Source organism: Borostomias antarcticus (assembly GCF_949987555.1).
Source record: "Borostomias antarcticus genome assembly, chromosome: 24".
In the NCBI taxonomy this organism is placed as follows: Eukaryota; Metazoa; Chordata; class Actinopteri; order Stomiiformes; family Stomiidae; genus Borostomias; species Borostomias antarcticus.
In genome coordinates, this window is record NC_140257.1 from 3,904,016 (window position 1) to 3,916,569 (window position 12,554).

The window sequence follows — 12,554 nt, forward strand, 5'->3', positions numbered from 1 at the left end:
CGCAGTGTGATTTTGATGCCAGAGATTCAATAAAGTATTGAAACTTGCTTCGACGGATCTGATTCTTCTTCCTTACGACCAGAAACCAAAGGTCACCACATTTTTGGCGCTGCGAGCAGGGTCTGGTTCAAAAGATTGAAAAAGGGCCTGCGAGCGCGGGGCAAGTGGTCTGATCAGCCAAAAGAGAGGTAAGCGTTATTATCACTCTCAAAAATGGCCTCGTGAGCGCGGGACCCCCGTGGGCCGGCTTCAGTCAACCAGACCTAAAGAACTGATTTGACATTTCTGGAAGTAAGAGTCATCTCACATCTGCTAAATTAAACTACTAATATACTGCATGATACATGATGTATCTCACCTAACTTTGAGAGCGTATAGTTGGGTTTATTTTGTACTTGTGTCAGAAGGAAATGCATGATGCTTTCAAAGTAGTTGTTAGAAGAATAATGGATGATCCATTATTTAGTAGTAAAGTAGTTGTTTGCCATAGCGCATAATGCACCGTCCGTCTTTAATATCTGTTGAACTTTGAGTTGTGTCATTCTGAAACTATTCTGAGATTAGAGTAGTCATCAAGAGGTGACAGTGAGATTTTTGTTGAACTTTGAGTTGTCTCATTCTGAAACTATTCTGAGATTAGAGTAGTCATCAAGAGGTGACAGTGAGATTTTTGTTGAACTTTGAGTTGTGTCATTCTTAAACTATTCTGAGATTAGAGTAGTCATCAAGAGGTGACAGTGAGATTTTTGTAGACTTGTATTATTGAGAAGAGTTGTGAGATGTTTCCTGTTGAAATAGAACAAGGGTTTTGCTGCAAATGAGTCTAGATAGGGACAGAAAGATAGGGCCTAGGTACTGTAGCTTTATCTGAGAGCAAGTCCAACATTTGGCGTGCATTTGTGGTGTGTTGGTGCCATCAAGTGGCTATTGTTGAAATAGTTCCTATATGAGTGTGTGGGTCTAGACTGATTATAAGGATATTTGTTGAAGTGTTGATTTGGTGTTGGTGAGAAGTAACAGAGTTGTTGTGTGTCTTGTCTTTATTGTACTACCGGTATATATATATAAGTTTGGTGTTTGGGTGTGGTCCGAAGGACCACCATAAAATAGGCTATGTTGTATAAAGGAGTGATGTAAGCTATTGTTATTGTTCTGGTTCTCCTATACTGTCAATCTGATATAAGCATATACACACCTCACATTAGTCTCTTTCTATTTTAATAAGCATATACACACCTCACATTAGTCTCATTCTATTTTAATAAGCATATACACACCTCACATTAGTCTCTTTCTATTTTAATAAGCATATACACACCTGACATTAGTCTCTTTCTATTTTACTAAGCACTTACACACCTCACATTAGTCTCTTTCTATTTTACTAAGCATATACACACCTCACATTAGTCTCTTTCTATTTTACTAAGCATATACACACCTCACATTAGTCTCTTTCTATTTTACTAAGCATATACACACCTGACATTAGTTTCTTTCTATTTTACTAAGCATATACACACCTTACATTAGTCTCTTTCTATTTTACTAAGCATATACACACCTCACATTAGTCTCTTTCTATTTTACTTTTTTAAATAAGCATATACACACCTCACATTAGTCTCTTTCTATTTTACTTTTTAATTAAGCATATACACACCTCACATTAGTCTCTTTCTATTTTACTTTTTTAAATAAGCATATACACACCTCACATTAGTCTCTTTCTATTTTACTTTTTTAAATAAGCATATACACACCTCACATTAGTCTCTTTCTATTTTACTTTTTTAAATAAGCATATACACACCTCACATTAGTCTCTTTCTATTTTACTTTTTTAAATAAGCATATACACACCTCACATTAGTCTCTTTCTATTTTACTTTTTAAATAAGCATATACACACCTCACATTAGTCTCTTTCTATTTTATTTTTTAAATAAGCATATACACACCTCACATTAGTCTCTTTCTATTTTACTTTTTTTTCAAAAAAGCTCAACCGGTACCTTTTCTCTGCGTCTCTGCATCACAGAGTTCACTCCCGCTCCATATGCACCGTATGCGGGCGGAATACAGGGCGTGGCACCTCCGTGACAGCCTAGCAGCCAAGGAATTGGTCAGCGGGTCCGGAGTTGCTGGGGCGCGAACCCCAACGTCTGTTTCTGCGCGCTGCGGATATCGCTGGGAGGGGGGAAGCAATGGGCACTAAAATAAACGCAGAAGGAGATGAGAACGGAGATGAGAACTAGCCATCAAGACAGATTGATGAAAACAACCGTTTCGCGGCAGAAAATAGATTTTTAGAAACTGCATTCTAAGTGCCCCGACCACCGCCATTACATGGATATACTGGCTCACGCTGGATTTTAAATTTCTTCTACATGCCTCAGAACTACACCAAAGTGAATCTCGGTGAGTCAAACGTCTTATAATATGTCGTAAATAAGGTCCAGGTCGTCAAAAACAAGCATTGTCCTTTAAGCTGGCTTTAATGGGACAGTGAACTGTCTTTGTTGTTTGTTTTGTTTTGTGCACCTGAGCGGCGGTATAGCAGCAGAGTGAGAGTCCCAGTGGACTCCGGTGTCAGGAGGGGGCGGACCCTTCAGGTTCAGGTCAGGTTGGACTGACTCCATTGTTATACTCTGTTTCTCCCTTTTTACTTAATCTTTATTCTTTATTTCTGCTCATACACATGAATACACAGACACATGTTTGTATTTGACATTGCAGGCATGCTGGTTGAGGGAAGATTAGACCTTGACCTGGATTATACATTAAAGTAGACACACACACAAACACACACACACACACACACACACACACAAACACACACACACACACACACACACACACACCCCCCACATATGCTCTTCTTCTCTTTGTTTCCTTCCTCTCATATCTAAGCGTATTTAAGGGCATTTTGCAAGCTGAGCTGTGTTATTTTTATGCTGTGTTGTTTTATGCTTTATGCTGTTTTTATGCTTTATGCTGTTTTTTGTATGCTATGTTATTATGTGATGATTGTGACAATGTTTGCTATATTGCTGAGCTATTGAATGGATCATAATTGAGATGCAATTGTCTTAGGTGGTCGGTTATTGATTGGTTTATATTAGATTGCTTGATTGGTTTTTGGGTCAGTTAATAGGTTGACTGATTGGTTACTTAATTGGTGTGGACTGGTGTGGTGACCTAATTGTTAATTGCTTATTGACTTAATTGATATAGGTATCCGTCACACGTTCCTGCAGATTCATGCTCTACAACATCAGGAGGATTCGCCCTTTCCTCACTAATGAAACGGCGCAGGTACTCATCCAGGCCCTGGTCATCTCCCGCCTGGACTACTGCAACTCCCTCCTCGCGGGGGCACCGGCGTCAGCCAATAAACCTCTGAAACTTGTCCAGAAAGCTGCTGCTCGCCTGGTGTTCAACCACCCCAAATTCTCCCACACAACTTCCCTCCTCCGTTCCCTACACTGGCTCCCTGTAGCGGCTCGCATCCAGTTTAAAACTCTGGCGCTAACCTACAGGGCAATGAAAGGAACAGCCCCCTCCTACCTCCAGGCCATGGTCAAACCCTACATCCCCTCCCGACCACTACGCTCTGCTACCTCAGGGCGACTGGTTGCCCCGTCACTCTGAGGCTCCTGCGGTCGATCGACACGGTCACGGCTCTTCTCCGTCCTGGCCCCGCAGTGGTGGAATGAGCTGCCCACTGATGTCAGGACAGCAGAGTCGCTGCCCATCTTTCGTCGCAGGCTCAAAACTCATCTCTTCAGGAAGTACTACAACAATCCTCCCACCTAAGCACTTATTATATTATATTGCACTGTACTTTAGATTGTGATTCTTGCACTTTGCCTTCAGCACTAGATTATGCTCTTAGTCACTTGTTTTAGAAAGAAGATGCCCTTGTGAGTTCTGGCAAGTAGTAGTACATTGGCTCTTCCTACGTTAAATGCAATTATTGTTAGTCGCTTTGGATAAAAGCGTCTGCTAAATGACTGTAATGTTATGTAATGTAATGTATTGGTTGGTTGTTTTTGGTTGATTTAGTCTTCATTGATTTATTGTTTCCTAGCTAATTATAGTCTCTTAATTGTTTTAGTGGTGTTTTATTTGGTCGGTTTGCTGGGTGAATTATTTGCTGCTGTGTTATTGATTTTTGTTTGATTGCTTAGACAGTTGTGTTATTAATGGGTGATTAATTATGATAATTGACTATAATAATAATAATAATAATTGATTAATTGCTTTGACTAATTGATATATTAATTGTCAATTGATTAATTGATAATTCACTGGCTGCTTTATTGGAAGTTAATTGGTTAACTTAACTAAGGTTAACTTAATTAACAGTTTAATTGCTAATTAGTATTATTTAATTGGCTGTTTTTGATTAATGCTTAATTGATTAACACGTTAATTCGTGATTAATTGATTACTAATTGGAAAGTGCTGGGTGATGCGGGATTAAGCATCCTTTTTTAAATTTTTGCATGGTTTATATTATTTTGCTTGAGCAGAAATAAAAGAGCAGATGGGCAGTGGCTAGTTTCAGTGCGAACTAGAATGGAGAAGTAAGACGGCTCCTTCCCTCCACTAGTCTGGGGGTCCACCTTGGGCAAGTGGTAGTACCCCCTAGCCACCCTACCTGGGGTAACAGGAAAAAAAACCATGATGGAAGACCAAAGAGGAAGAGAGGCCCTTGTCTGGAGTAGGGCTGGGCGATAAAACGATTAATTCGATAAGAATCTTCCACGATAACGATGATAAACACGTTAGGCTTGTTTTCGATAAAGATGTTTACCTATTGGCTAACAAACTCACCAGCAGCCAATTGTACAGCAGCAGTGAAACAAATGCATGGGAATGGGAAGCCAGATATTTCCAGTGCAGCCCCTCCCACTCAACAATTCGGATGGCGACCACGCGTTCGGGTGTGTGAAAAATGAATGAGAATGACAACGTTAGGGAGGAAGAGATTGTGGAAAAGCCAAACAAATTCGGTTGTGTGGAAATGGTTTGGCTACCTTAAGTCTGACCAAGCACAGGTCAACGTTATGTGTAAACTTTGTCGGCGAACAGTACTCAGCGAAACTGGAAACACAACAAACCTGTTCCACCATCTAAAAAGGTACTATCCCACCGAACACTCAGAAGCCTCGAGTTTGCGCTACCATGAAAGTGTCAGCCTCCCAAGTAGGCCTACTTCCAAAGAACGACAACAGCCAACAATTAAGTCTGCTTTTTCCGCCGTTACACCATATGAAAAGACATCGAAGCGATACAAAGACATAACCAGCGCAGTAACGTACTGTATCGCCAAAGACATGATGCCTATTAGCACGGTGGGAAAACAGGGCTTCAAGAAACTAGTTTGTGTTATGGATGCGAAGTACGTGCTGCCCGGGCGGAAATATTTTTCTCAGACATCACTCCCTCGGCTCTACTCCGAGTGTAGGGGGAAACTGGAAGAGGAGCTCAGGAACATTAAACACTTCGCTACCACATCTGATATGTGGTCTAGTCGCACGTCGGAACCATACATGAGTCTCACAATACACTATATAGACGAGGAATGGGATCTCCAAAGCAGATGCCTTCAAACGGCATATTTTCCCGAAGACCACACTGCAGAGATCATTGCCCAGGGGCTTCAGGAGGCACTCCAGTCGTGGGGACTCAGCGAGGACCACCAGGTGTGCATTACTACCGACAGTGGTGCAAATATCGTGAAAGCTGCTTCACTGAACCACTGGCTACGACTGCAGTGTTTTGGACACCGGCTCCATCTCGCCGTTGGTAAGCTATTAACGTTACTCAAACATTTGGATAAATGTTAGTGCTAGCTACAGCTGTCTGGGCTAACGTTAGTTAAACTAGCACTAGCTAACGGGGTCTTGCGTCCGATTAACTGCCCATACACAGGCTTGCTACAAATGTAACCTCGACTTGCTAGCTGACATTTTATAATAAACGTTTTATTATGTATTCTGTTAGCCAGCTAGCAAGCCAGGGGGGCTAGCCTAGCTAGCGAGTCTAGGTGCGTTGTTTACAAACCAAACGCGTTATACAGTCAGACAGCATAACGTTACTAAAACGATAAGCAGCGGGTGTAAATGTCACCTTTAGATGAAAATGGCCGTTTGTAATTCAAAATAAGTTATTTGTTTGATTTTGTGTATGCATGACTTTGGAGCTTTGTCACATTTCTCACCCATGAGGTTCTAGTGCAGCCCTGGATAAGGATAGTAGTAGGCTACTAGCCAAACACAGCACCTTCAGATTTCTTTGTCATTACAATGTTGAGTATTGGACATCCAATGAAACTAAAGATTGTTTCTCATCAGCTCATACAGTGCAATCGATTTAATATTAATAATAGAAACGTAGCAGCAGGCTCCCAAAGGCTCTCACTTTGTACTCATGTTGTTATATCTGTTTTATTTATTAATGTAATCAGTGACTGTTGCTGAGTCTTGTTTAACAATGTCTATATTGCCTTTCCATGCATCTTCAGAGAGAGGTGGGAGAGACCTGGCAGCAGCTCAAGAGGAGCTCAAACTACCCCAGCACAAGATGGTCACGGAGTCGCCTACAAGATGGGGGTCACGTCTGAAGATGGTAGAAAGAGTACTAGAACAAGAGAAGGCCATCGTACAGGTCTTGTCGGCTGACAAAAAAGCAGGCATTTGGTTCCCTCATGGCAGGATATCATGGTCCTCGAGTCTTTCCACAAGGCAGTGAATCCATTGCTAGAGTTCACTGATGCCCTCTCTGGGGAAGAATATGTCAGCATATCTTACCTCAAACCAGTCCTGCACCTTTTCAATGAGCAGGTGTTAAAGCCTGAAGATGGTGACAGTGATCTCACCAAGGAAATCAAGGCAGAGGTCATAGGTTATTTAAATAAGTACTATGACGACACAATCACTGATGACCTGCTGGATATGGCATCGCTGGTAGATCCACGGTTCAAGACCCAGTACATCAAGGTGGGTGTACATAAATGTTTTTACATATTTGGTATTTTTTCTCAGCTATATTTTTGTGAGCTATAACATTTCACAGCAAATTGTACTTGAATTATGAAGTATGTAACAATTAACTTATACACTTGTCTTATATACGTATACACCTTTTAAAGGAGGAGAAGGTGGTCGCCATGAAGGCCAGAGCCATGACCGAGATGTTGGAGGAGGGAAGAGCGGCAGAGGCAGCCACAGAAGCTGGAGTTGAGGGAGGAGCTGCTGCTGCAGCACCGACAACATCTACACCAGCTGACCTGACACCAGCCAAGAGGAAGAAGACAACATTGGGTAGCTTTTTCAAAAAGTTCTTCACCAGCACTACATCAGGTCTTACAGAACAGGAGGCTATTGAAGCTGAACTGAACAGGTACCTGCAAGCTCCTGATGCAGAGAGTGAGACCAATCCTCTGGCATGGTGGAAGATGCACAGCACATCCTTTCCCAGAGTGAGCAGCCTGGCAAAGCGCTACCTTTGTATACCTGCCACCAGTTGCCCCTCAGAGCGTGCTTTTAGTACAGGGGGCAACATGGTGTCCTGCCATCGAGCCGCTCTAAAGCCTGAGACGGTTCACAGACTAGTCTTTCTTGCAAGAAATCTACAGTAAAGAAGATGTGGGGAGACTGGATGGCTGCTAGCTGTTCTCTCAAACACTCTCTTTTTCTCTCTGTCTCCGTCTCTCTCTCTGTCTCTCTCTCTCTTTCGCTCCCACAATCACAGTCACACACGCACACACACTCCCACAAACAGACAGTCACACACACTCTCTCTGTCTCTCTCTCTCTTTCGCTCCCACAATCACAGTCACATACGCACACACACTCCCACAAACAGACACAGTCACACACGCCCTGTTTGAAAATTTGGGGGTTAAAGTAATTGTTGCAGCTGCAGCATGTTTGAACTATACTTTCTATAATAATCTAGTGTTCCCAGGTTTATTGAAATATGTTGTTCAAGATGCTTTTATGTTTTCTTACCCAATTATTTATTTCTATTTCTGTAAAGATAGCAACACAAGAATGTAGAACAAAGACAGACCGAAAAGGTCTCTAAAATGTTGTTTTTGTGTGTATTTAATTTAATTTATTGATTCTCATAATAAATAATTGTATTACAAACCATAATTAGCCTTCTGGTTCATTTAAGGTATCTAAGGAAAATACTCTTAAAATACTCTTGTATTATTTAATGTATATCGTGATAATTATCGATATCGATCAATGTGGAAAAGCATATTGTGATAACATTTTGGGCCATATCGCCCAGCCCTAGTCTGGAGCCAGGCCCAGACGGATGGCCCAGAAGGAGGGCCCGCCTGCGAACGCTAGGTGGCTGGGCTTACCACGGAGACCGCCAGGCCCATCCCGAAAGAGCTACATGGAAACACCATCTCCTCCGTCCCGTGGACCCACCACCCATGGTAGAAATTGTCGGGGTCAGGTGCGCTGTCAACTAGGTGGCAGTGAAAGCGGTGGGCACCGACGGACCGGACCCGAGCGGCAGAGGCTAGCACTGGGGACAGTGAACGTGACCTTGCTGGGGGGGAAGGAGCCGGAGCTTGTGAGGGAAGTGGAGCGATACCAATTACACCTGGTGGGGCTAACCTCCACGCACAGCACCGGCACCGGAACCAAACTCCTGGATGGAGGGTTTGGACCCTGTTCTTCTCCAGAGTTGCTCACGGTATGAGGCGTAAGGCAGGTGTGGCTATACTAGCTAGCCCCCAGCTGAGCGCCTCTGTGCTGGAGTTCACCCCAGTGGACGAGAGGGTCGCCTCCCTGTGCCTTAGGACTGTGGGGGGGGGGGGGGGGGGGACTCTGACTGTGGTTTGTGCTTATGCACCGAACAGCAGTTCAGAGTACTCAGCCTTCCTGCAGACCCTGAGTGGAGTCCTATTTGGGGCTCCTGCAGGGGACTCCACTGTCCTATTGGGGGACTTGAATGCACACGTGGGCAATGATGGACAAACTTTGAGGGGTGTGATTGGGAGGAATGGCCACCACGATCTGAACCCGAGTGGTGTTTTGTTGTTGGACTTCTGTGCAAGTCACAGTTTGTCCATAACAAACACCATGTTCGAACACAAGGATGCCCACAAGTACACCTGGCATTAGAACACCTTAGGCCGAAGAACGATGATAGATTTTGTTATTGTATCAGCCGATCTGAGGCCATGTGTTGTGGACACTTGGGTAAAGAGAGGGGCAGAGCTGTCCACTGATCACATCTGGTGGTGAGCTGGTTTCGATGGCGGGGGAAACCTCTGGAAAGACCTGGAAAACCCAAGCATGTAGTGAGGGTGAACTGGGTGTTCAAAGCCTCCATTGCTGAAGCTGCGGCTGGGAGCTGCGGCCTGAATGCCATAGGTACCTCAAGGGGCGGTAACCCTAGGACACCGTGGTGGACAGCGGTGGTCAGGGAAGCCGTCCGACTGAAGAAGGAGGCCTTCCGGGATATGTTAGCCCGGGGGACTCCAGAAGCAGTTGCAGGGTATCGGCTGGCCCGGAGGGCTGCGGATTCGGCCGTGACCAAGGCAAAGCAGCGGGTGTGGGAGGAGTTCGGAGAAACCATGGAGAAGGACTTTCGGTCAGCACCAAAGTGTTTCTGGAAGACCATCAGACACCTCAGGAAGGGAAAGCGGGGGACCATCCAAGCTGTATTCAGCAAGGAAGGGACACTGCCGACCTCAACTGAGGAGCACTTTGAGGAACTCCTGAGCCCAATAATCCACCCTCTATGATTGAGGCAGAGCCGGAAGATGATGGGGGGTCATCGTCAATTTCCCTGGAGGAGGTCACTGAGGTAGTCAAACATCTCCACAGTGGCAAAGCCCCAGGGACTGATGAGATCCATCCAGAAATGCTGAAGGCGCTGGGTGTTGAGGGGCTGTCTTGGTTGACACGCCTCTTTAACATTGCGTGGAAGTCCGGGTCAGTGCCAAAGGAGTGGCAGACTGGGGTGGTGGTCCCAATATTTAAAAAAGGGAAACAGAGGGTGTGTGCCAATTATAGAGGCATCACATTATTCAGCCTCCCAGGGAAAGTGTACTCCAAGGTGCTGGAAAGGAGGGTCCGGCCGATAGTCGAACCTCAGATCGAAGAGGAACAATGCGGATTTCGTCCTGGTCGTGGAACCACAGACCAGCTCTTCACTCTCGCAAGGATCTTGGAGGGGGCTTGGGAATTTGCCCAACCTGTCTACATGTGTTTTGTGGACTTGGAGAAGGCTTATGACCGGGTCCCTCGAGAGGTCTTGTGGAGGGTTATACGGGAGTATGGGGTGAGGTGATTCCTACTTAGGGCCATCCAATCCCTGTACACCCAGAGCGAGAGCTGTGTCCATGTCCTCGGCAGTAAGTCATCTTCCTTTCCGGTGGGGGTTGGCCTCCGCCAGGGCTGCACTTTGTCACCAATCCTGTTTGTGATTTCATGGACAGGATATCGAGGCGTATTTGCGTGGAGGTGGGTTTGCAGTTCGGTGAGCTGGGGATCACGTCGCTGCTATTTGCAGATGATGTGGTCCTGATGGCATCATCTGCCTGCGACCTCCAGTACTCTGTGGATAGGTTCGCAACTGAGTGTGAAGCGGCTGGGATGAGAATCAGCACTTCTAAGTCTGAGGCCATGGTTCTCAGCAGGAAACCGGCGGTCTGTCCGCTCCGAGTAGGAAATGAGTCCTTACCCCAAGGGAAGGAGTTCAAGTATCTGGGGGTCTTGTTCACGAGTGAGGGAACCATGGAGAGGGAGCTTGGCCAGAGAATCGGAGCAGCTGGTGCGGTTCTGCAGTCGCTTTACCGCACTGTTGTGACGAAAGAGAGCTGAGCCAAAAGGCAAACTCTCGATCTGCCGGTCTATCTTTGTTCCAACCCTCACCTATGGTCATGAAGGATGGGTCATGACCGAAAGAACGAGAACACGGATACAAGCGGCCGAAATGAGGTTTCTCCGGAGGATGGCTGGGGTCTCCCTGAGAGATCGGGTGAGAAGTTCAGTCATCCGGGAGAGACTCGGAGTAGAGTCGCTGCTCCTTTGCGTCGAAAGGAGCCAGTTGAGGTGGTTCGGGCATCTAGTGAGGAAGCCTCCTGGGCGCCTCCCTAGGGAGGTGTTCCAGGCGTGTCCAGCTGTGAGGAGGCCGCGGGGTAGACCCAGGACTAGGTGGCGGGATTACATCTCCGCACTGGCCTGGGAGCGGCTAAAGATTCCCCAGGCAGAGCTGGTTGATGCTGCCAGGGAAAGGGATGTCTGGGGCCCCCTGCTGGAACTGCTGCCTCCACGACCCGGGATAAGCGGATGAAGATGGATGAATGGATGGAAATAAAAGAGAACGGGAGGGAGGGTTGCACGCTCATTTGTCTCCTCTCTGCTGTTTGTTGTCGCCGGCATTTCGGCCTTTGCCTTCTTCAGGGAGAGGGTCATTCACCCTGGGGGGGGCGGGCGCCGGGGCGTTGGTGGCGGGTGGGGGGGGGGGGGGGGGGGTGGATGAGTGTGCAACTCTCTTTTTTGTTTTCAGTTATAAGTTCCGTCAGTCTGCACCTCTAAAAAGTTTTTGGGTGTGCTCCACCTTGTATACAGATGTGGGAACATAAGAATGTAACTTGACCCGCGGTATTCTAACAGGCGCTTTACAGCATTCCGCACCACCGCTCGCACGCCCATAGGGGCGCAGTAATACTACTCATTGACCCATTGATGTAGCTCATCTCGCACATTAGATGAGCCTACCGTTCTCAAACTCCTTGTTCTCTGTCTGGTTGTTATTCAATTATTACGAACAAAGCCTATCTATCTATAGTTTCTATCTCTGTAACTGTCGCCGGGTCTATATCTGTTAACTCATGTGTTGGGACAAGTAGAAGTTTAATATATTAGGCTAACTGAGTGTTCTCATATGGAACATGGCATCAGGACGAGTAAGATGGCTAACAGAGCTGACCGGAGATGTGTTTGAAATGGTTCACTCACTCCCTATTCCCTATGTGGTGCTACTCATAGTGAACTACAGTAGGACCCCACTCATCCGAACTTCAGAGATCCGAACCTCCCGGTCTACCGGACAGGCTTAAAAAACGTTTTTTTATTTTTAGCCTGCTATCTGGTTACTGGTGGGATTTTCATTACAATACTGTATCCTACTGTGAATAAAAACAGAACTGTATGTAGACCTACATGTTGCCTGTAGGCTGTAGCCTACTGTCACATTTCATTTCTTTGTTACTCTAATGTCAAGACAACTAGCGCGTCAGCAACCTGAAGCAGCATCGAGTCATTTTTCGTTCCCAGTTAATGGACTTTAGGAACACAGACGTGTGGGCTTGTAGATTAGCCTACTCAACCTACTGTATTTGTTAATAGCCTAGGCCACGTTAGCTTACATCGGTTGTTTTAGAGACTTTCTTTTAGGCTACAATAGCCTAAGACACGACAACTTGTCTGTCATTTCATTTATTTATTTCTTGATTATCATTTGCTCTAATTGTTCTAATGTTGGGTTGTTTTTAGGCTATACCA

The 12,554-nt window shown here is 45.5% G+C and overlaps 1 protein-coding gene across 1 annotated transcript; it reads left to right on the forward strand.

The window, feature by feature from the left end:
* Positions 1 to 5,348: 5,348 nt before the first annotated feature.
* LOC311325252 (E3 SUMO-protein ligase ZBED1-like) lies at positions 5,349 to 7,651 on the forward strand (the record flags this gene model as incomplete). Its single annotated transcript, XM_084457920.1, has 4 exons — positions 5,349 to 5,817; positions 6,536 to 6,639; positions 6,726 to 7,010; positions 7,163 to 7,651. The coding sequence occupies 4 exons, from the start codon at positions 5,349 to 5,351 to the stop codon at positions 7,649 to 7,651; spliced, it is 1,347 nt and encodes a 448-aa protein (XP_084314046.1).
* Positions 7,652 to 12,554: the final 4,903 nt, after the last annotated feature.